The 19809-nt window shown below is 47.3% G+C and overlaps 1 protein-coding gene across 1 annotated transcript in view; it reads left to right on the forward strand.

The window, feature by feature from the left end:
- The window catches only part of COQ4 (coenzyme Q4), a 61497-nt gene extending 42016 nt beyond the window's left edge, over positions 1-19481 (forward strand). The window contains exons 6-7 of the mRNA XM_085611092.1: positions 8604-8697; positions 17995-19481. Of these exons, the coding sequence (XP_085467218.1) occupies positions 8604-8697; positions 17995-18157 (257 nt within the window). The 3' untranslated portion in view covers positions 18158-19481. The remainder of the gene's footprint in view (positions 1-8603; positions 8698-17994) is intronic.
- The last annotated feature ends 328 nt before the right edge of the window (positions 19482-19809 follow it).

Below are 19809 nucleotides of genomic sequence, written 5' to 3' on the forward strand. Positions count from 1 at the left end.
TTAACACAGTTCACCACAGGTACTTTTGAGACAGGGTGCCGGCCTTTTGTTCCTCGGTAGTAGGTCAAAGTCATAGTCCAAATGAAAGAGGAAGAGAGAATGGGGTGGCATGGGATCGGATCAAAAATGCGGACCAAGGAGAGCAGAATCTTTTCAGCACTGGGCCCATCAATCGGGCCCGACGGGTTGAGACTTCAGGCACGCTGGTCAGTGAGCAGGGGCCTCGATGTAGCCCTTCGCGCTCATCGTTCTGATAATGGTGTCTCGTCTCACACCCTTGTTGCTTCGTCGCTTCCCCCTTGGTCGATGTCATAGATGCTTTATGATCCGCAGCCAGACTGTGCGTCACGTCCGACCCCTCTCTTCCGATGGCTGCAGGTTATCCTTGAATAGGTTATAAGAAACGAAAGTCTTAGAGATCTTGGCAGGGAAGACATTTACATACTTCATTCTCTCTCCCAACCACTGAGTAGTTGCGGAAATGCTCTTATCTGTTACTACATGATTGGTGCCTATTAACTCTGATGTTAATGTGCGTGTTACTAATCTATTAATTACTGCTGTGGTGCAGGGTTCTGTGGGTGTCCCTGTCCATCGTCTGGCCTTCTAGGTGTCGGTTTCTGCGCCTTATAATACAAGGTTTGGTAACACCCGTAAGTGCGAGGTGCTACTGTCATGCGTTCATGAGTATCCTTTTCATACAGTAGGTGACCCTTTATCAGTTTAAAACAGGGCCATCAGCTGTTTCGTTCGGGATACTCTGAGACGGCTAGTATAGGGCTGGAGTTATCTCTGGGAGAACAGGGTGCTTTAGACATTCTATTTCGGGCTAATTGGTCAGGGGTAATTCTGGGTGGTGGAGATGGTGTCCTTTAAGAACAAAAACCACTGACATATAGTCCCCGTGTTGAGGGTCAGATTGGGAGACATCAGTCGTCTTACCTGTCCTTTCCTTCTCAGCCGATTAGGCTTAACGTTCGCAGAAAGGAGAGGTAGTAACGTGGTAAAGTATGGTCGTTTTTGTTTCTGTCAATTTTGTTCGAACACCACCGTGTTCGGGCCAATTATACACTTACCAAAGAGGTGTATGTCGTTAATTTATTCAAGAAGAAAGAGGACAAGAAAGAGCAGAGAGAGAGAGAGAGAGAGAGAGAGAGAGAGAGAGAGAGAGAGAGAGATAAGATAATAGGCCACTTGGTGCACATACAACATGGAGTAGCATGGGTCTGTTCCATGTAAGAAAACACAAGCGGGGAAAAGACATAAATTCGGTGGTCACGTACACACAAATGCCGGATAGGGTGTGACAGTACATGCATCAAGACGGGGACTCAGGGCTGCGTTGAGCACGGGGGCCTCTCCTTTCCTGTCCTCTATTCCTATGCAATGCTGCGTACCTTTAGTATTTTGTAGTTTATCCTATGGGTTGTCTGACCCTTTATTCTCCTCCCTTAGATCGGTGGACGAGCACTTCAATCATACAATGACGCTCTCTTCAAGTGACCCAAACATGAAATGCATACACATTCATATCGTATAATCGTAGTACACACGCACAATCATATCATACAGTTTTTCATGTTCCCAATGATGGTCTGTAATTTTTTTTTTTCGCACTATCTCGCAACATTTGTCTATGTTTTCCCTGATATTGAACTTGGTGCGGTCCGTGTCCACTCCACTTTTCAGTCGGAACTTCGTCGTGACCTATAGAGGGGGAAATAAGAGGGGAGGGGAGGTGCAGTATTCAAAATACCCCAGCGCGCGCAGACACGAAAGGTTCTACCTACCATGTACCAGGCTAGCCGCAGGGGTGGGTAATACCACGGACCTATTATTCTTTAGTTCGAGGCAAAGATGCTCTAGTTCATTCATCTCCTAAATTCGCGTTCCCTGGTCGTGCATGTATTTCTCAATTGGTCGTGTATTATGGTGCAGGATACCATACCTTGCATGCGACATATACCTTAAGTTATAGTTCATTATTGATTTGACAATTCTTGGAAAAAGGGCAGGCGTGATGGGTACAAATTCCGTTAAACAAAAAGATTTTTAGGCAAATTGTGTCTGTATTATCTGTATGCTTTCGCTTAGGAGTAACAATCATTTATTTAAAAGAAAAACCTTCAACAACCCAGATGATTAGTCATGACACTGATTTCGTAATTCCTTTTTAAGAAGCCCTTTATTTAAAACAATGTCAGTATGGAAGTACGGGCCTACAGCCGCCATAGACCGGCCACGGTGTGAGAGGCGTCGAGCAACATGAGCAACACTGGATTAACATAAAAATCGGTTCCCCCCCTTTTCCCCACCATCATGTGTGTAAGCATCGCATACATATATATATATCTCTTTTTTTAACACAAATGTCACGTGACTGGAACGCCACAAGGAGTTGTAGGCCACTCCTACATCAGCGCCATCTTGGGGCGGGGTCGGGTCAGTGCACAGTCTAAGTCTTTCCATGAATTAGCTGTTGAACCAGAATTCCTTTCGGTAGTTCGAGAACTTTCGTTAGCGTCAACTTTGCGTCAGCATGGCGTCACTGCAACCTTGTAGCAATGCCATGGTTCGTTCTTAGGGCGGGGCAGCAGGCGGGTTCTTCCGCCGACGCTCTACTTTCTCACTGCACCAAGCGGAGGCAAGGCGGCTGCCGCCCGGGGGCAAAAGAGCAATGGCGGTGGTTTTGTCCTTACCGGAAGTCCGCAGGAGTCGAATGTCAAATGACTCCAACCAATTCTGCAAGGCTGAGGGGAGCGTTCTGTCAAGGGTGGGGCCCATGCCCTAGCAAACAAGCTTTCGAGTCCAGAATTGTCTCACGGTGGGCCAGGCCTGGAACCGGAGGGGTCAACCGCCGGAGTTCAATGGCAGCAGTAGCAGCAGCTCTTCGGTACGGCTATCGGAGAGGGGCCAACAGCAGCTACAGCGGCAGTTCAGATGGTATTGCCACCGGAGTGGTTCCAGTAGCAGCGACAACAGCAGTCCGGATGGTATCACCATCGGAGTGGGCCCCTACTTACTTGGCTGCGGGGGCCCACTCCCCGCGTCGGGTGCTAGCGGCAGTCTTGGTGAACCCTGTGCCTGGGTGGTTGCCTGGCGGTCGCGTGCAGGGGTGCCGGCTCAGCCGAACGGCGAATGAAGTGGCAGGACGCAACTCAGCTGGCTGACGTGTGAAAGATGCGGTTGGGGTGCCCTCGTCTGCTGGCGAGCCTCCACCTGGGGAGGTGGGGGAGGCCCGTCCGCGTCGCCTCCCCCCGCCAGGGCACCCTCCATTATTGAAGGAAGAAGCAAATGGGAAGATCCGCACGGCGTGCCAGGGTGAAATTCAGCAGGCCGATGAGAAAGATGGCTGGGTGCAGCTTAGCTGGCCGGCGAATTAAAGACGGTTGGGTGCAGCTTAGCTGGCCGGCGAGTCAAAGACGGTTGGGTGCAGCTTAGCTGGCCGGCGAGTCAAAGGCGGTTGGGGTGCCTGGCAAGCCTCCACCTGGGGAGGTGGGGGAGGTCCGTCCGCGTCGCCTCCCCCCGCCAGGGCACCAGCCCTCCGGCGCTTCGTATAGCCTCCGGCCTATTCGCACAATCGCCCGCCACTGATGTCAAGGGATTTTTGCATGGCTTTTATAGCCCAAAATCAACTAAAAAGGACCGCCCAAAACAGGCCAATGTTGCAACTTCGAGGAAGGAGAGGCGAGGACGGTGTCACGTGGACGTAAATGCTTTGGGATGCAGGTCGCAGCAGACTGTCATGTAAATAGTTGTTTAAAACATGTTCTAACCTGTTCATTTTGCCGGAATGTTGTTATACTTATAATTTATTAAAAATGTTTGACCATACTATTTTGCTGGAGCGTTGTACGTATCAGCGATCTGGTTAGCGTATTCGGAAAAAATGGCGTTGCTCGATTGCACGTGATCCTAATCAAGTGTGGTGACGTTGATGGTGGGTATCAACAAACTTCCGGTTGTGTCTATTGGGGTCCCTATTTTTGTTCAGTTCCAAAAGGACCGGGCACTGGGATTTCCAGTGTCCGAACCCTCTACAGAACGCACATTGATTCCCATCTAAGTCTCTCCGTCCGTTGTAGGGTGTAGGTGTATGGTCTCTAGGGGGTAGCTTTCTAGGGGCGGTTGGTTGGTAATTCTCTTTTGGGGGTTCCCTTCCTATGGTCACCCCTTGCAACTGTGCTATCATCACCCTCTCCTTTAATTCCTTTTTCTTCTTCTCTGACGCCCTATCGTTCTCGTTCTTCTGGTTTTCGTAGTATTGGGCCATCTGGAGAATTGCTGCGGGTTTGGAGGCTGCCCAACTGCTCTCGCTGGTCTGTAGCTTCTGGGAAACTTCTTGAGACAGACCCTTTACATAATTCTGGACAAAGAGGTGGTGTCCGGTTACGGTGGTCATGTCTTGGCCACTGTAATCGGAAAACACAGTCTCGAATCGGGAGAAGTATTCAGACACATCCTCCTGGGGTTTCTGGCGGCAAGCCGTCACTATCGACCAGTCTACCTTTCTTTCTGGGATTAGAGTCTTCAGCTTTTGTACAATCTTGTCTGGGAGCTCTAAGATGGCTTTTGGGGGTTTCTGTCCTGGTTCTCGCTGTTTATCTATGGTATCGAGTTGTATCCAGGTATATCCGAACGGCTCAGCGTGGTCAACTTTCCGGATTTGTTTCCACACATCAGCCGGCAGGCATAGCCCAAAGAACAAGTCGATATCTGCTAACGTCATTATCGTTGAGCCTAAGGCTGTACCCAATTCAGTGTAGAAGGCAGTCGGGTTCTTTCTCAAGTCGGGTAGAGTCTTTCTAAAGGTCAAAATATCTTGCTGGTTCCACGGCTGGTAGACCCAGTTATATACAACCCTTCCCTTCGCATCTTGGTGGTTGATGTCGTCGTGTGTTCCCTGACCCCGTGGGGGGACCCAGTAGGGGGCAGCTTCTTTAATGGGCATCATGGCATCGGCCCTTCCTCCCTGGGGCTTAGTTGCTATGGGGGTTTCTGTTTTGGTGGTCTGTCCATGTTCTTTAAGGTGTCGGTAGACCTCGAGTGTACGAGTGAAGAGGTTCGCTACATCGCCCTCTCTTTCTTCCCCAATGTCTACCTTCCTATATAGGGCCGCTAAGCCTTCGGGACCTTTATCGTGGTACCTATCCTCATATGCATTCAGGGCGTGATAACAGAGCCGTACGACGAAGTGTCGTCTGCGGCTGTCGGCATACGATTTATACACGTCTGTTATATACTCTTCACTTTCTTTTCGCTCCACCAGCGTCCCTACTATCTTGTCAATTCCTGCTCGTTCATCCTTAGTTAATCGATTCATTCTGGTGGACTCTTTCTTTCCTATCTCATGGTCGTCTAGCGTTGTAGTCGACGTTGGGTTCGGCACAAGAGGCTCAGCCGGCGCGGAGGCCGTGAGGGCCGAGGCCCCTGTACTGCTTTCGCTCGTGTTCGGGGGTTGTGGGTGTTGCACTATTGATTGGGAGGGTGCATACGGAGGGGGCATGTAAATGATCAGGGGACCTAACAGTAATTCGTCATTCGTCCGCTGCTTGGAGGACAACTCAGGGTAGAGCAGAGAAGGGGTCCTAACAGCGTACTGGCCTGAGGTTTCGGGCTCCTGTCTTAGTTTAGTTTCCCTTCTCTCCTTTATGTCTTCTTCTAACTTTCTAGCGGCAAGGTGAGCTGCCTTTCGTAATTCCTTATCTGCTTTTACTTCTTCCCTCTTTTTCCGTTGCGTCGCTTCTTTGCGCCACATGCCAATACTGTCAAGCATAGTAGGCGTCGTCTTATTGCTACGCAGAGCTACTTCTAGCGCTTCTATCTTGCGGTCGTCGAAGGATCCCATCAGTGGCCACTGACTTTCGGGGTCCTTCTTGGTATATTTATGCCACAGCTTGCTATAAGCTACGGCGACTAGTCCATATTTAGTGAACATGTCCTTATTAGGGGTGCCTTCCAGTGGAGCCGGGTGGTTCACCTCTAATAAGCGGTCCGGGCAGAACCAACTACCAATCAGTGGGGAGAAGATAGGCATGACGGGTTTCAACGGGGACAAAAGTCAGCACTACCTATCTTTTCACTGCTTGCAAAGACTAGACAGAATATCTCTATTCTTCGTTATTTGTAAGCAGAGAATACCTCCAAAGAACCAATATCGAACAACTAGTGTTCGGACAATCAATCAATCAATCAATGGGGAGATAAAGATAGGCACGACGGGTTTCAACGGGGACAAAAGTCTGCGTTACCTACCCTTCACTATTTGCAAAGACTAGACAGAATATTCCTATTCTACGTTATTTGCAAACAGAGAATATCTCAAAAAGCACTATTCTTCAAAACAATCAATGTTCGGACAATCAATCAATGGGGAGATAAAGATAGGCACGACGGGTTTCAACGGGGACAAAAGTCTGCGTTACCTACCCTTCACTATCTGCAAAGGGAGAGAGAGAGTATTTCTACTCCTCCCCGTTTGTAGACAGCGAATATCTCAAAGAGAACAATCAATGAGCAATACTAGTATTCAAACAATCAATCAATTATTTCGCACTTTTGTCGTATTTCACGACCTTACCCGGACCGCGTGGACAGTTTCTCGTCTTCCGCCTCCAGCGCCCGATCGTCCTCTACTCTCCGTATTTGCCGCGGCACTCCTGATGGTTCCCAGTCAGGACCGTAGATCACTCGAGAGAGGTCTGCTCGGAACCAGTGAAGTTCGGATGATCGGCTGCCAGACGAGGGTCTATTGGGCAGGAGCTCTCCCGATCGTTGCAGTCGTTCACTCTGTCGTCGGGACCTCTCCCACTGGATCCACGTGTCGCTGATGGGCCCCACGTTTGGGACGCCAATTGTTAAATGGTAGCGGCAGTTTCAGTCGATAACCTTTCAAGTATTTGCCCGGCGGTAATCGCCTCTCATACCACTCGATAATTTACCAATAAAAGAGGCAGGCGCCGGAGACTGGAAGGCAGGAAACAAAGTTTTATTCCGTCGGAGCAGAACACATCAGATCAGACAGCAAGGTATCGTCACGAGGTGCTCTAACTGCATCTCTGAGACCTGGTCTCTTATACACTGGTTTATTGCTTTATTACACATAGTATATTCTTGAGATTCTCTTGATGCCTGAAAGAACATCCCCTGAAGCCCCGGCTCAGATCCGATCCCACACATAGATACAGTAGAAGTTCCCACCCTACCCGCAGTGGGAGATGGCTATCGCGCAGCAGGGAATTCCGCTAATTCCCGGCGGTGTGTGCAACCGGCCGGGTCTCAGGGGGTAGGGGCTTTGATCTACTGTAATCCCTTTGATGCGGGGTGTTTCCCTTACAGTAGGGGCAATAAACTGCATCCGCAGGGCTAGGTGATGGCCTGGGACCAGTTCGGACAATGGGGCGCAGGGGAAGGGGGTTATCAAAGGAGAGGCATGACCATGTATGGGATGTCGGTCGGATGTGGTTCCGTAGCAGGGTCGCGCAGAAGGAGAGGGTTTATGGCCTGTATGAGAGAGCGGGGGTGGCCAGCGCGCGGGGGATGCTTGCAGCGCCAAGGGGACCGCGCTGGCGATTGACAATGAGTGGGGTGCCTAAAATGGCAGCCGTGCGTTCGCTGTGCGTGGTGCTGGGGAGGGGCAAGATGGCGCAGATAATGTTCAGTTTGCAAGCTAAATTTCCACAAGACCAGCGCATGCGCTGGATCAGGCGAGACCTAAAAATAGCGTAAGTTATGAGCTCACAACTTCTGTATAAACTTGTTCTACAAGACTCCTCAAGCAAGGTCATTTGGTGGCAAGACGGCCAGTCTTGGTTGCAAGGCAGATAGGTTTTTGTGTATTTAGAGCAAAGAGTCTCTATACGTGCTTATTATGAACCTCACAAGTGCATCATTATTTGCAGGACCTAATGTCACCAAAAAGCCCGTGTGGTTGCTTCTACAGTACAAAACGCACACTCCCACACAGTTTCTGTCTCATCTCTGCACTTAGCTAATATAAAATTCTTTGCTAAAGCCTTACAGGTGACCCAAAACGGGGTCAGTCGGTGATGTGTAAGATATTAAAGTACCCCACTACCTGTAGGAATACTGCTAGTAATCAAGTTACAGAAAATAGCTGCCAGGAGAGCACAACAATTCGTAGTTAATATAAGATGAGATGCAGGGGAGTCAAAAAAACTCTTCTTGCCAACATACTGGGTACCGCGTCTGGGGTGTAGGGTAACAGATTGGCCACACGTTCATGAAGCACCCTCAAATATTCGGAAAGGGCCTTCCCCCAAGTGGAGGCATTTGCCCATGATGTGTGGATCCACACAATATATGTCATACATTTACTGTAGTCACCATTTGAGCAGGTCACACTTGCAGTATAAAGGGATATTACCCAAGGTCAGATGTTTTTCGCCTACTTTAGCGTGAACATTAGAAACTCTGCCTGCTGAAAGGAAGATGGTCACTGTAGTAGCAGTTGCTTTGAATCTTCAACCTACCACAACAAATACGCCAAGCAGGTAGTAAAGTTGAATTAGTTTCGATTTGACACTAAAGGAAATGTCTGTGCTGGTGTCCTACAACAACAGACCTCTGCTTTCTCTCTTCAGGTGAGGTGGTTGTGAAGTGGTTCGAAGCTGTCCAGACCGGCCTGCCCATGTGCATTCTGGGAGCAGCTTTTGGTCCTCTTCGGCTAAAATCTAGGTACATTTCTACTTTTGCGGAAACTGTATAAGTGTGAATGTGGTTGTAATCTGGCACTCACACACTGTACCCTGAAATAGAACAAGTTTACGAAATAACTGTGTTCTTAGGTTGAGTGAATATATTTTGCTGGTATGTAAGTTAAAGGTTTTTGTCCCCCAGACAGAACCCCTTGCAGTTTGATGTTGTAGACCATCATGAAACCCTATTATTTACTTGTCTTTCTCTGCATAAACAAAATCATACCACCACATCGTTCAGACTTTTACTTTCGAGCAATCAATTTATTTGTCATCATCAAAATTGAATTGTAATAAAAAATATTCTTATAAATCAAAACATAATGTTAAGTCACATACATAGTAATTAATAAAAGTGCAGTCATTTTAACTTCCACGCCATGTATAACACTGTTTACAATACTCGAGCTCCTGCATGCAGTAATGAGTAATGGCCTTGAACCACTTATTAATACAGGCCTCTAAATAGGGTCTTGTGCAGTGCTGGAGGATTGAGTGCTCTGTCAATGCACCAGCAACTTTATGTTCGAGGCATGTTTGGCTGGAATACTCCTGCCATCTAGTGTTTGGCCCGGATGTGTGCAAGTTGTTTTTCTTCCAAGACGTCTTTCGGGTCGCAAGGTACTGCGGCTCCTCCTCTGGGCAATAATGTGCATGGTCATCGACTCCTTTGTTAGATTGTTCTCTTTCTGCCATTGGGTTCGGACGTGTGCTCAACATAGTCATGGTGCTCTTTTCGATTCACACAGCTCCTTTTCTCCATCAGTATAGTACTTTAATCACATCTGTCTTACTTTCTGTCTCAGATCAATGTCTACTCATGTAGGGTCTGAGTCTACCACGGCCCCTCCTGGGCCTCGCCAAGTCGGGGCCTACTCCCATCTTTCCGTTGTGTCTCTCCACAGTGATGGAGTGGATGCCATTTCATTATTGTTCTGGCTGCAGTGCAAAATATCCATCTGGTTTCCAATCTGTGCTTATCACTGGAGCACAACCAGGCTGCCTGCGACGCTCCTTCCACAGAAAGTCTCTTCACGACCACTGCAGTTGTCTATCTAGAGATGACACACCGGGGCAGAGACAACACCCATGACCTCTTCCATCCCAAGGACATGGAGGGGGAACACCACCAACAACCGTTGGCTGCGGATGAAGAGGCTGTCTTGCCTGGAGAAAGTTCTGGATTCGACCTGGAGATCAAGGACCTTCTACCAGCTCGGCAGTCAGTGAGTACAGCTCCCTCTCCCACTCAACTCTGCACTCATTCTGAGCAGTCTTCAACCAAAGGGCACTTAGCCACTCTGGAACACCAGAGGCAGGCTTTCGGACCGCCACTGCCTTCTAGCCATGGTCAGCACCAACAGATCGCTTCAGATGCCCAGCTTGGCACCGAAGAAACCTTCAAGAATGACTGCTTCTGTGCCAGCCAACCCGACACCAGGACTGAGCCAAACCTCGGCACCGATCGTAACCTGGGTGCTAAAACCAAAGGCTGAGTCGAAGACTTTGGCTATGACCATAAAGTCTGACGCGGGCACAGTCAAGCAGATTTTCCATATGATGCTGGAGCAGCTCAACTCAGGGAAGTAACACCTGGTCATCTACCCCACACGGGCCACATTTTTGCTCGCCGTTAAAGCCCTGCTACTCCATCCTTGAAACGTCTGCTGTCCTTCAAGGAGGCCTTGGACATTCCAGTTCTGGTAATACAACGCACAAAAGCGGATGAGACTACCAGCTCTTTATTCCTTGCACCACCATCACCTCACCCTGTGCCTTTGCCGCCACACTCTGACACGATAGGCGGGGGAGGCTTGAGGACGACTTTGACATTATCCCACAGGTTGACCCATCAGCCAACTATAATATAGACCCACCAGTGGACACGGACCCAGACCTTTACCCTGCCCACCCCTCCAAATAATTCCATATCCTTTCAGGAACTCATTGATAGGGCCGCCTCCTTTCATGAGGTGGAACTCCACACTGAGCCCTTAGTAGAGGACTTCCTGTTTGAAACCCTCTCCTCTATTCACCGTTCCACTCAGTAACTCCCCATGCTCAAGGGGATGTTAAGTCACAGCCCTGACCCTGTCCCAGCTAGGATTATAACACCTGGGGTGGATAAAAAAATATAAAGCCTCCCCTGCTGACCCCATCTATATTTGCAGTCTGTTCCCACCAGATTCTCTAGTAATCACCACTGTCCGTAACCAAATTGCAGGCTAGCGGGGATACCCTGCCACCAGGTAAGGAAAGCAAACGCATAGATTCTGCATGGAAACAGATGGCCACGCAATTAGCCAACCACTGGCACAAGAGCTAATTTTGTTGGCCTCTTGTAAAATAAGATTGTGCCCACTGGGATGAAATGGAGGAGCTCCTCCCAACACCTCCCTGAACAGCATAGAAAACAGAGTCAGGAGATAGTTTCAGAGGGCACGCTGATCTCAAACACTTCTATTCGCTGTGCCCTAAATGCAGCCGACATTTCTGCCAGAGGTAAACTCTAGCATTCTGCTATGCAGACACGCATGGCTCCGTATGTCTGGCTTTAAGCTGGAAGTTCAACAGACCCTGTTGAACATGCCCTTTGATGGTAAGCACCTTTCAGCCAAAGCAATGGAGGCACTGCAAACACTCGCTCGCCGCAGCTGCTTTTGCTGCACCCCTTACAGTGGCGGTTCAAAGACCACATCCTCTGATGCCTCCACATCTAATCAGCGACCCAGGGCCAGCAATCCTCGCTCTCGGGTTATTTTATAGGGTCCTATAGAAGCAACAAGTCCAGAGCAAGGGTAGCTTCCGAAAAGGAGCTAAACCCTTCACGAAACCATGACTTGCCTCTTCTTCCCTCGACCACACAATACCTGTTATTATCCACCATGTTTGCCTGGAGCTCACTTTCAAGCCTCCGAACATTCTACCTCGCAAACACAGACTCTCACTAGAACATCAAAGGCTGCATCACCAAGGTACAGTAGTATACTCGCTGTACTTCCCAATAGCCTAAAAACAAGGTCCCACAAGCCCATTCTGGACCTCAGGCCCCTAAGCGAATACTTCCTGCTAGAGCATTTTTACATGGTGAACCTTCAAGATGTCATTCCGTTTCTCCTGCAACGCTCGACCTAAAGGATGCCTATTTCCACATACCAATATATCTTGCACATAGCCGATATATCAGGTTTTGGTCAGTGGAAGACATTAAAAGTCCCAGGTGCTCCCCTTTGGGGTCACTACTGCGCCTCAGGTGTTCACCAAATGCCTTGCGGTGGTGGCTGCATACCTGTGCAGACAGGATGTCCACGTTTTCCCACATCTGGACAATTGGCTTATCAAAAGCACCACCCACGAACGCACATAGGTGACAATAGATTTGCTTCAACACTTGGGGTTTACCATCAACACTTAAGCCCTACCTCCACCCCCTCCAGTTCTAGCCCTACCTCGGGGTTATTCTCAACTCAGAGGTAGGCATTGCCTATCCAAACCCTTACATGAATCAGTCCTTTCAGGCACTGCTCCTCTTGTTTCAACCAAATCAACAACTCACAGCCAGAACAGTCATGCACCTCCTAGGCATGATGGCCTCCTGCGTTGCCATAGTACCTCATGCCAGGCTTCACATGTGTCCATTGCAAGAATGTTTAGTGCAACAGTGGTCTCGGACGGAGGATCAGCAGCCGTCGCACTCATCGCTGTCTGTAGTGGTGTAACACCAACAACCTGTTGCATAGGTGGCCTTTCTTCGACCCAGTTCCGCCAAGGATTATTACAACAGATGCCTTATGGGGAGCACACTTACAGGATCTGACCTTAGAGGGTCAATGGGAAGTCAGGTATCAGGGCCTACACATCAACTGCCTGGAACTTCTAGCCGTTCACCTAGCGTTGAAGGCTTTCCTGCCTCACTGGCAAGATTGTTCTTGTCCGCACAGTCATGTATTATCTTTAGAAACTGGGAGGGACACGCTCCCCACTCCCCACTCCTTTCTCAGCTGTCCCAGAGAATTTGGCTTTGGGCTTTCCGACACAAAATTCATTTGCTTGCAGAGTGCCTTCTGGGGATGCATAACTATTTTATCGACCTTCTCAGCAAGATGCGGCAACAAGTCCACAAGTGGGAACTCCACCGCAAATCTTCCTCTATTACTTTCACAGATGGTGGTTCCCACAAATGGACCTGTTTGCAACAGCAGAAAACACCAAATGCCCAAAGTTCACCTCTCGGTTCCCATACTCACAGTCCAGTAGGAATGCACTATGGCTGAACTGGTCAGGGTTATTTGCCTACAATTTTCCTCCTCTCCCTCTTTTTCCATTTGTGGTTCGGAGGCTTTGCCAGACCTCCCTTACACTCATCCTGGTGGCAGCCAGATGGGCCCGCCAACCCTGGTTCACAACTCTACTCAAACTTTCACTGGTTTCACACGAGAAGCTCCCCCAAAAAGCTGCACCTTTTCACTCAGAACCATAGCGAAATCAAATCAGGCACCCAGATCCCTCAACCTTGCGATCTAGCTCCTGACATCATAGAATTTGGATACCTAATCTTCCACCTGAATGCATGAGCATTCTCAAGGAAGCACATACACTTACCACCCATGCCCGCTAGCGTCAAAGTAGCAAAGATTTGTCTGCCATTGTCACTCTACAGAAATTAACCCATTGAATATCGCAGTACAAGACATTGTACGTTACTTCACTTGCAGGTTTCTGGCGTTGCCTTTACCTCCATATGATTGCATCTAGCCACTGTGACTGCTTACCTTCAAAATAGACAAGACAACTCTCTCTTATCAGGATATCTATTATTGAAGCTTTCATGGAGGGTCTCAAAGGAACTTCCTTCCCCAGGCCCTATCGGCACATTCATGGAATCTCAACATTGTACTAACACGACTTATGGGTCCTCCACACCTGCCCCCTTCAGTTCCCCTCTGGGAAGGTGGCATTTCTAATTGCTATCACCACACTCTGAAGTGTCAGTGAGCTCCAGGCATTAACCCTGGAAGAACCCTTCTTCCAAGTACATAGGGATAGGGTTGCCCTCCGCACCAACCCCAAATTTCACCCTAAGGTGGTCTTTCACTTCCAGCATAATCAGTCCATTGACCTTCCAATTGTTTTCTCATGACCCGATTCAGTTACGGAACGTGCTCTCCTTACTTCAGATGTAAAACAAGCCCTTCTGTACTACGTTGATGAAACCAGACCATTTTAAAAAACGCACCAACTTTTTGTTGCTTTCTTAGGACCCCACAAAAGAAAAGGCTTTATCCAAGTCAAGCATTGCAAGATGAATAGTTAGATTCATCCAGTCATGCTGTGCTAAAGCCAAGAGAACTCTAACCCCTCCTCTTAGACCACACTCTATTTGGGAAAAAATTAGCCTCTGGGGAACATCCCAATAGCTGATATAGGCAGAGCAGCTACCTGGTCCATACCATACACCTTCACAAAACATTACTGTGTGGATGTCCTAGCTGGCTAATGTTGGCCAGGCAGTTCTTCGTACACTCTTTCAATCTACTGCAACAACCACTGGCTAGACACAGCTTTTTTGGGAGGACTGTACAGTCTATGTACAGCATGTGTATCTACAGCCACACATGCCTCAAACGGAAAATGTTACTTAGCCTGTAAGCATCTGTTTGTGGTATGTAATGCTGTAAATTCACATGTGCCCACCTTTCTCCCCGAATACCTGAGGCCATTGCCATGATTCTTTACTTTCTCCCTTTTCCCGTATGCATGGACATCTCTTTATATATCGCTTTGTTTAACATTCTGCCCTCTGCCGCCTTGCTGAAAACAACTGAGTCAATGACCATGCACATTATTGCCAAGAGGAAGAGTTACAGTAAATCGTGACTCAAAAGACTTCTTTAAAGAAAAACAACTTGCACACATCCAGGGCCAAACACTAGATGGCAGGAGTATACACAGCATGTGAATCTACAGCACTACATGGCACGAACAGATGCTATAGGGTAAGTAACATTTTCCATATATAGTAATATTCATGATAGGATGTAATACTAAAAAAAAAAAAAACACTAAAGTTGCTTGTATGAGTGGTTAATACACCACCTAATGACTTGTACAGAAGTGGCTACCAAATCTGTCGTTTTTAATTACAGAAGCAAAATAAACCCCACAACAAATTCAATAAAATACAAAACCAGATGAGTGCCGTATTCCCAAATGAAAATAAAGGTATGAATACACAGTGCTAAAAAAAAATACACAGTAAAAATAACTTTCAGAACACAGTTAAAAAAGGCAATAATGTAAGCAACTTTGTGAGATTTTGTAAATCCAACTTTCCATAAGATGGTGATGTATGCCTAATACACTTTGTGTTGTACAAACTCTGGGATTTAGTTCCCTTGTATGGATTCAGTCTGTCAGTTTGCTTCCACTGTGTGGGGGTCATTGAGAAAATCTGTTTGTCTCTCTTAGATCAGGAGTTTGCATGGGTGTATATAGTCTTGAGCAAAGAGACCCGACGATATTGCAAGTCCTTCTTGAAATCTCAAACTGATCTCAAGTTATGAGCTCTGTGAAAGTTCGACCTACATATGAATATAAGCTGACTGACACTATCCTGATAAGTAAGATATGATGTAAAAAAGGATGTTTCTGAATAGGCTTGCAATCATGAAGCTACATATAACATGGCTGATGGCAGTTCACTGTCCAGGAGTGACAGAGAGCGGTCTCGTCCTCTACACTTGATTAAAGCAGCACACAGGACCCAACTTAACAGCATTAAGATATGATTACCTCTCTCATCTGTCACCACCCCAGCTTGCATACTCCTGGTGAAGTTGGTTTGCCTGAGATTGAAGGAAAGTAACAGAGTGGATTAATTTTCTACACAGAATTGTTCAATGTTGTAGTCCTAAAATGTGTGGTCTCGTTAACGCACCATTTTTTTAAAAAAAGTGCTGAGCCGAGCTACCTTTGCAACAGAAAAACAAAACATGTCATTGCAATGGAAAGATCGATTGTTTTTCTAATCCATTTGGGATAGTAAGAACTGAGGCATGTAACGGTTTAGGATTGCTAAATAGAAGGGTAGCCATTCTGATTCGGTTATTGACCATTGTTCCTAGAACACAAGGGTAGGAGGAGCAGCTGCTGATGCACCAGAACTGGTAGAGACATGACTCTGCTGATGCATCAAGCAGCAGGTCAGGAGGACCGACTGCTTTGCTGATGCAGCAGATCAGGAGGAGCAGGTTAAGATGACCGATTGGCTTTGTTGATGCACCTGAGTAGGAGAAGCGACAACTCTGCTGATGCATTCGAGCAAGAAAAGTGGCATCTTTGCTGATGCACCAATGCAGGAGGACCAGCTGCTCTTCTGATGCACCAGAGCTGGTGGAGTGATGGCTCTGCTGATGCATCAAGCAGCAGGTCAGGAGGACCGACTGCTTTGCTGATGCGGCAGATCTGGAGGAGCAGGTTAAGAGGACCGATTAGTGACCATTGTTCCTAGAACACAAGAGTAGGAGGACCAGCTGCTCTTCTGATGCACCAGAGCTGGTGGAGTGATGGCTCTGCTGATGCATCAAGCAGCAGGTCAGGAGGACCGACTGCTTTGCTGAGGCACCAGATCTGGAGGAGCAGGTTATGATGACCGATTAGTGACCATTGTTCCTAGAACACAAGGGTAGGAGGAGCAGCTGCTCTGCTGATGATCCAGAACTGATGGCTCTGCTGATGCATCAATCAGCAGGTCAGGAGGACCGACTGCTTTGCTGATGCAGCAGATCTGGAGGAGCAGGTTAAGATGACCGATTGGCTACGTTAATGAATGAACCAGAGTAGGAGGAGCGACAATTGTTACGTCCATTAATGAAGCAGAATGCAGAACATTAGGGCAGAAGCGAGTTTGTCCTATGCTCAAGAATGTTTTATGTATTGCATTTGTACTCCTCTGAGACACCTTGAAAACACAGATGGCCTCCTAAACAGTGAGAATACAAGATTGGCGTAGATTGATTATTGTGCGTGCGGGTGATGGTGTGTGGGATACAGTCCAGAAATAAGAGTGGGGAAGGTAGACCTGTAGTGTTAATGGAGTGCATGTCAGAGTCCAGTAAAATTAATCAAGGGCATTATGAGACTCAGTGTGGATTGTGAGTCAATCCAGATGGAATGTAGTATTTTGTGGTCTCTTAGGAGGGATTGTGTCAGAGATGCCTGGGACATTAGTGTAGGACAATATAAGACTCGGTGTAGGAGTAAGTCAGTCCTGCTGTAGTATCTTGGGGTCCAATCAAGGAGTGCATGTCGGAAGCCAGTGACATTTCTGTAGGACAGCACAAGACTCCGCTCAGGAGTGTGAGTTAGTCCAGCTGATAAAATGTAGTATTGTATGGGGTGCAAGGAGAGACGGTGTGTCAGAAATGCCAGTAACGTTAGTGTAGGACTCATATAATCCAGTGTCATTATTTATGCAGGGCAGCATGGGATTCAATGGGGGGCGTGTCGCAGTCCACCAGTAGTAATGTATTATCATGTGGGCTCCAATGAGCGAGTGCCTGTTAGGATCCGGTAACATTACTGTAGGAGCGAGCACGAGGCTGAGTGCGGAAGTGTGCACCACTGTCCAGCAGTAATATTGTAGTATTGTGTCGGGTCCAAGGAGGGAGTGCGTGTCAGACATGCCAGTGACAATAGTGTAGGACAAGGTAAGACTGTGAGTCAGTCCAGCTGTAGTAATGCAGTATCATATGGGGTCCAATGAGGGAGTCTGTGTTGAGAACCAGTGACATTAGTGTAGGACAGTATGAGGTGCACTGCCGGCGTGGGCAGCACTGTCCAGCAGTATTAGTGAGGTATCGTACAGTCCAAGGAGAGGGAGTGCGTCGGAGAACCCAGTAACATTACTGTAGCAAACCATAAGACGCGGCACAGGAGTGTGCTTCCCAGTCCAGCAGTAATGTAGGGTTGAACGAGGGAGAGTAAGGCAGAAAGTCCAGTAGTGAGAGTATGGGACAATGAGAAGTCAATGATGGAGTACCCCCACAGTTCTTGTACATTATTACAGGATCTTTGTTTAGCAGCAAGAGTTTATTCCACTGGTGAAGCAGCACTGTCGTCATGGTGGGTTTATAGAACACCAGCATGACACACCGGTATTAGGAGTACCTACCACTGTCGAGTCTTGCATGTGGAGGGTCTACACAACTGCTTTTGTGATACCAAGGCATAGAAATGAGAGTGAAATCTAAAACATTTCCCCCCCCCCTCTCTGCAGGAAGCTGGAAGTCCTGATAAAGGAGCTGTTGCCATGGGCTGTGAAGAGTGGACAGAATGCACAGTGCGTCCTGAATTTCTACTACGAGAAGCGATGGGAGCAAACCGTAGAGTCTTTACGAGAAGAGATCGGAATCCATCCTCCTCCTACAGTGAAAGCCTGACCACTGCTCCGACACCTCGAAGGGGGGCAGAACCCCAACACTGCAGCTGGCCGTTCTTTTTTAACCCCCTGCCTTCAGCAGGCTTCCTCTGCATGCATGTACTTTTTCCAGTGAGATAATCAGGTGGTGTTGATGCAGACCAGAGTAGTAAAGGATGCTTAAGAGCAGTCCTCACAGGAAAAGGTCAGTCTGTCCGTGATACCTGAGCTTTGTTAGCACGCAGGGAAAATGCTGCCAAAACTCCTGTCAAACACGAAGTTGAAAAACAAAGCAGTGACCCACACTGGCTTAAACAGAAGAAAACTGTAGCTCTACTCCGCGCAAATGTTATTGACACCCTACATTGTGTTCTTTGTTTTGGAACCCAATATAGCCATTTGAGTATAAATTGAAATTGCTGTTCAAATGCAATTGCTATTTTTATACAATTATCTTCACTGAAGGTCTGTTCAGGAACACTGTACCGACAGATCCTGTTTCCTGGTGTGTTATTGCACCTGCTTTCTAATCCTTTGCCTAAAGCTTGACGTAAAGAGGCTTGAAAAGTTTCTTGCAAGAAGGTATTTTTAAAATGAATATAAAGTACCTGACATTTGAAAGGAACTGCTATCAAAACCACTTTGCTATAAGGAAGAAGATGCGGTTTGTTTGGGAGTGTCTGTTAAACATTATTTATGGGGTCCGATCACCTATTGGTATTTCAGCATGCCATAATTAATTTAAAGTAAATATGTGATGTAGTGTGTTTGCAAGTAAGTAGTGTATGTGAGGCTAGAGCAACAGGGCATATCGCAGGTCACTGAGGCACGGGGGGGGCACCTTTCAGTCTACCCTCGAATATTTATTAGATATAGGAGTCTCATGGCCCCTCAAAACTAACTGCGGGGGTGGGGGTGTCATTTTTCCCATATTACTGCCGGTGGTCGAGTCATTTTTTTCACTATGCCACTGCACAACAAGCAATATAGATGCACGTGCTCTCTTCTTCTGAATGGCTTTGCCATATCTGGTATTAAATATTTTTGTTAAATATAAAGAACACAAGGAAGGGCAGTTGGATGACGCGCAACTGCATCATTAAAGTTTAATTGCCTTCATTAGACCCATTAACATGGCTGCCCCTCAGAGGGGGAACCAATGTTTACACTTTTATTATTTAATCAGACAATCCTTAAACACCAACACTATTGATTCTTGAACAGTTGAAGTGTATCAACCTTAATATAGACGATGGGCTGCATTAATTGACTCCAACCTTCCCATTCAAATTATGATTTTTTTTGTTGAATATTTGTTTGTGAGTTAAATAAAATATTTAATCATTTGTGTATTCTTTTGTGGCTCAAATCACCAAAATTGCTTAGGCTGGGGTCTCCAGCTTCCAATAATTATTCAGTGGATGTCCCCACATTCCAGTAAAGATTAAGTGGGGATCCACATAAGTCAAAAGAACTACTGATCTGAAATACAAAAAAAACACCGTTTTAAGCACAAAGGTCAGCCTTTGAGAGCCTGGTTATGGAATATAGATCTGGCATGGAAGACATTGTTCCAGAAGAGGGACTCAAGTTTCGAATCAACTCACATGATCCTTGTCTAGTGGAAGGTGTGGAATGCACACTATCCTGGTTCTTCATCCCGGCTTTCCTTTT

This window comes from Triturus cristatus, chromosome 1_2, assembly GCF_964204655.1.
Source record: "Triturus cristatus chromosome 1_2, aTriCri1.1, whole genome shotgun sequence".
NCBI lineage: Eukaryota > Metazoa > Chordata > Amphibia > Caudata > Salamandridae > Triturus > Triturus cristatus.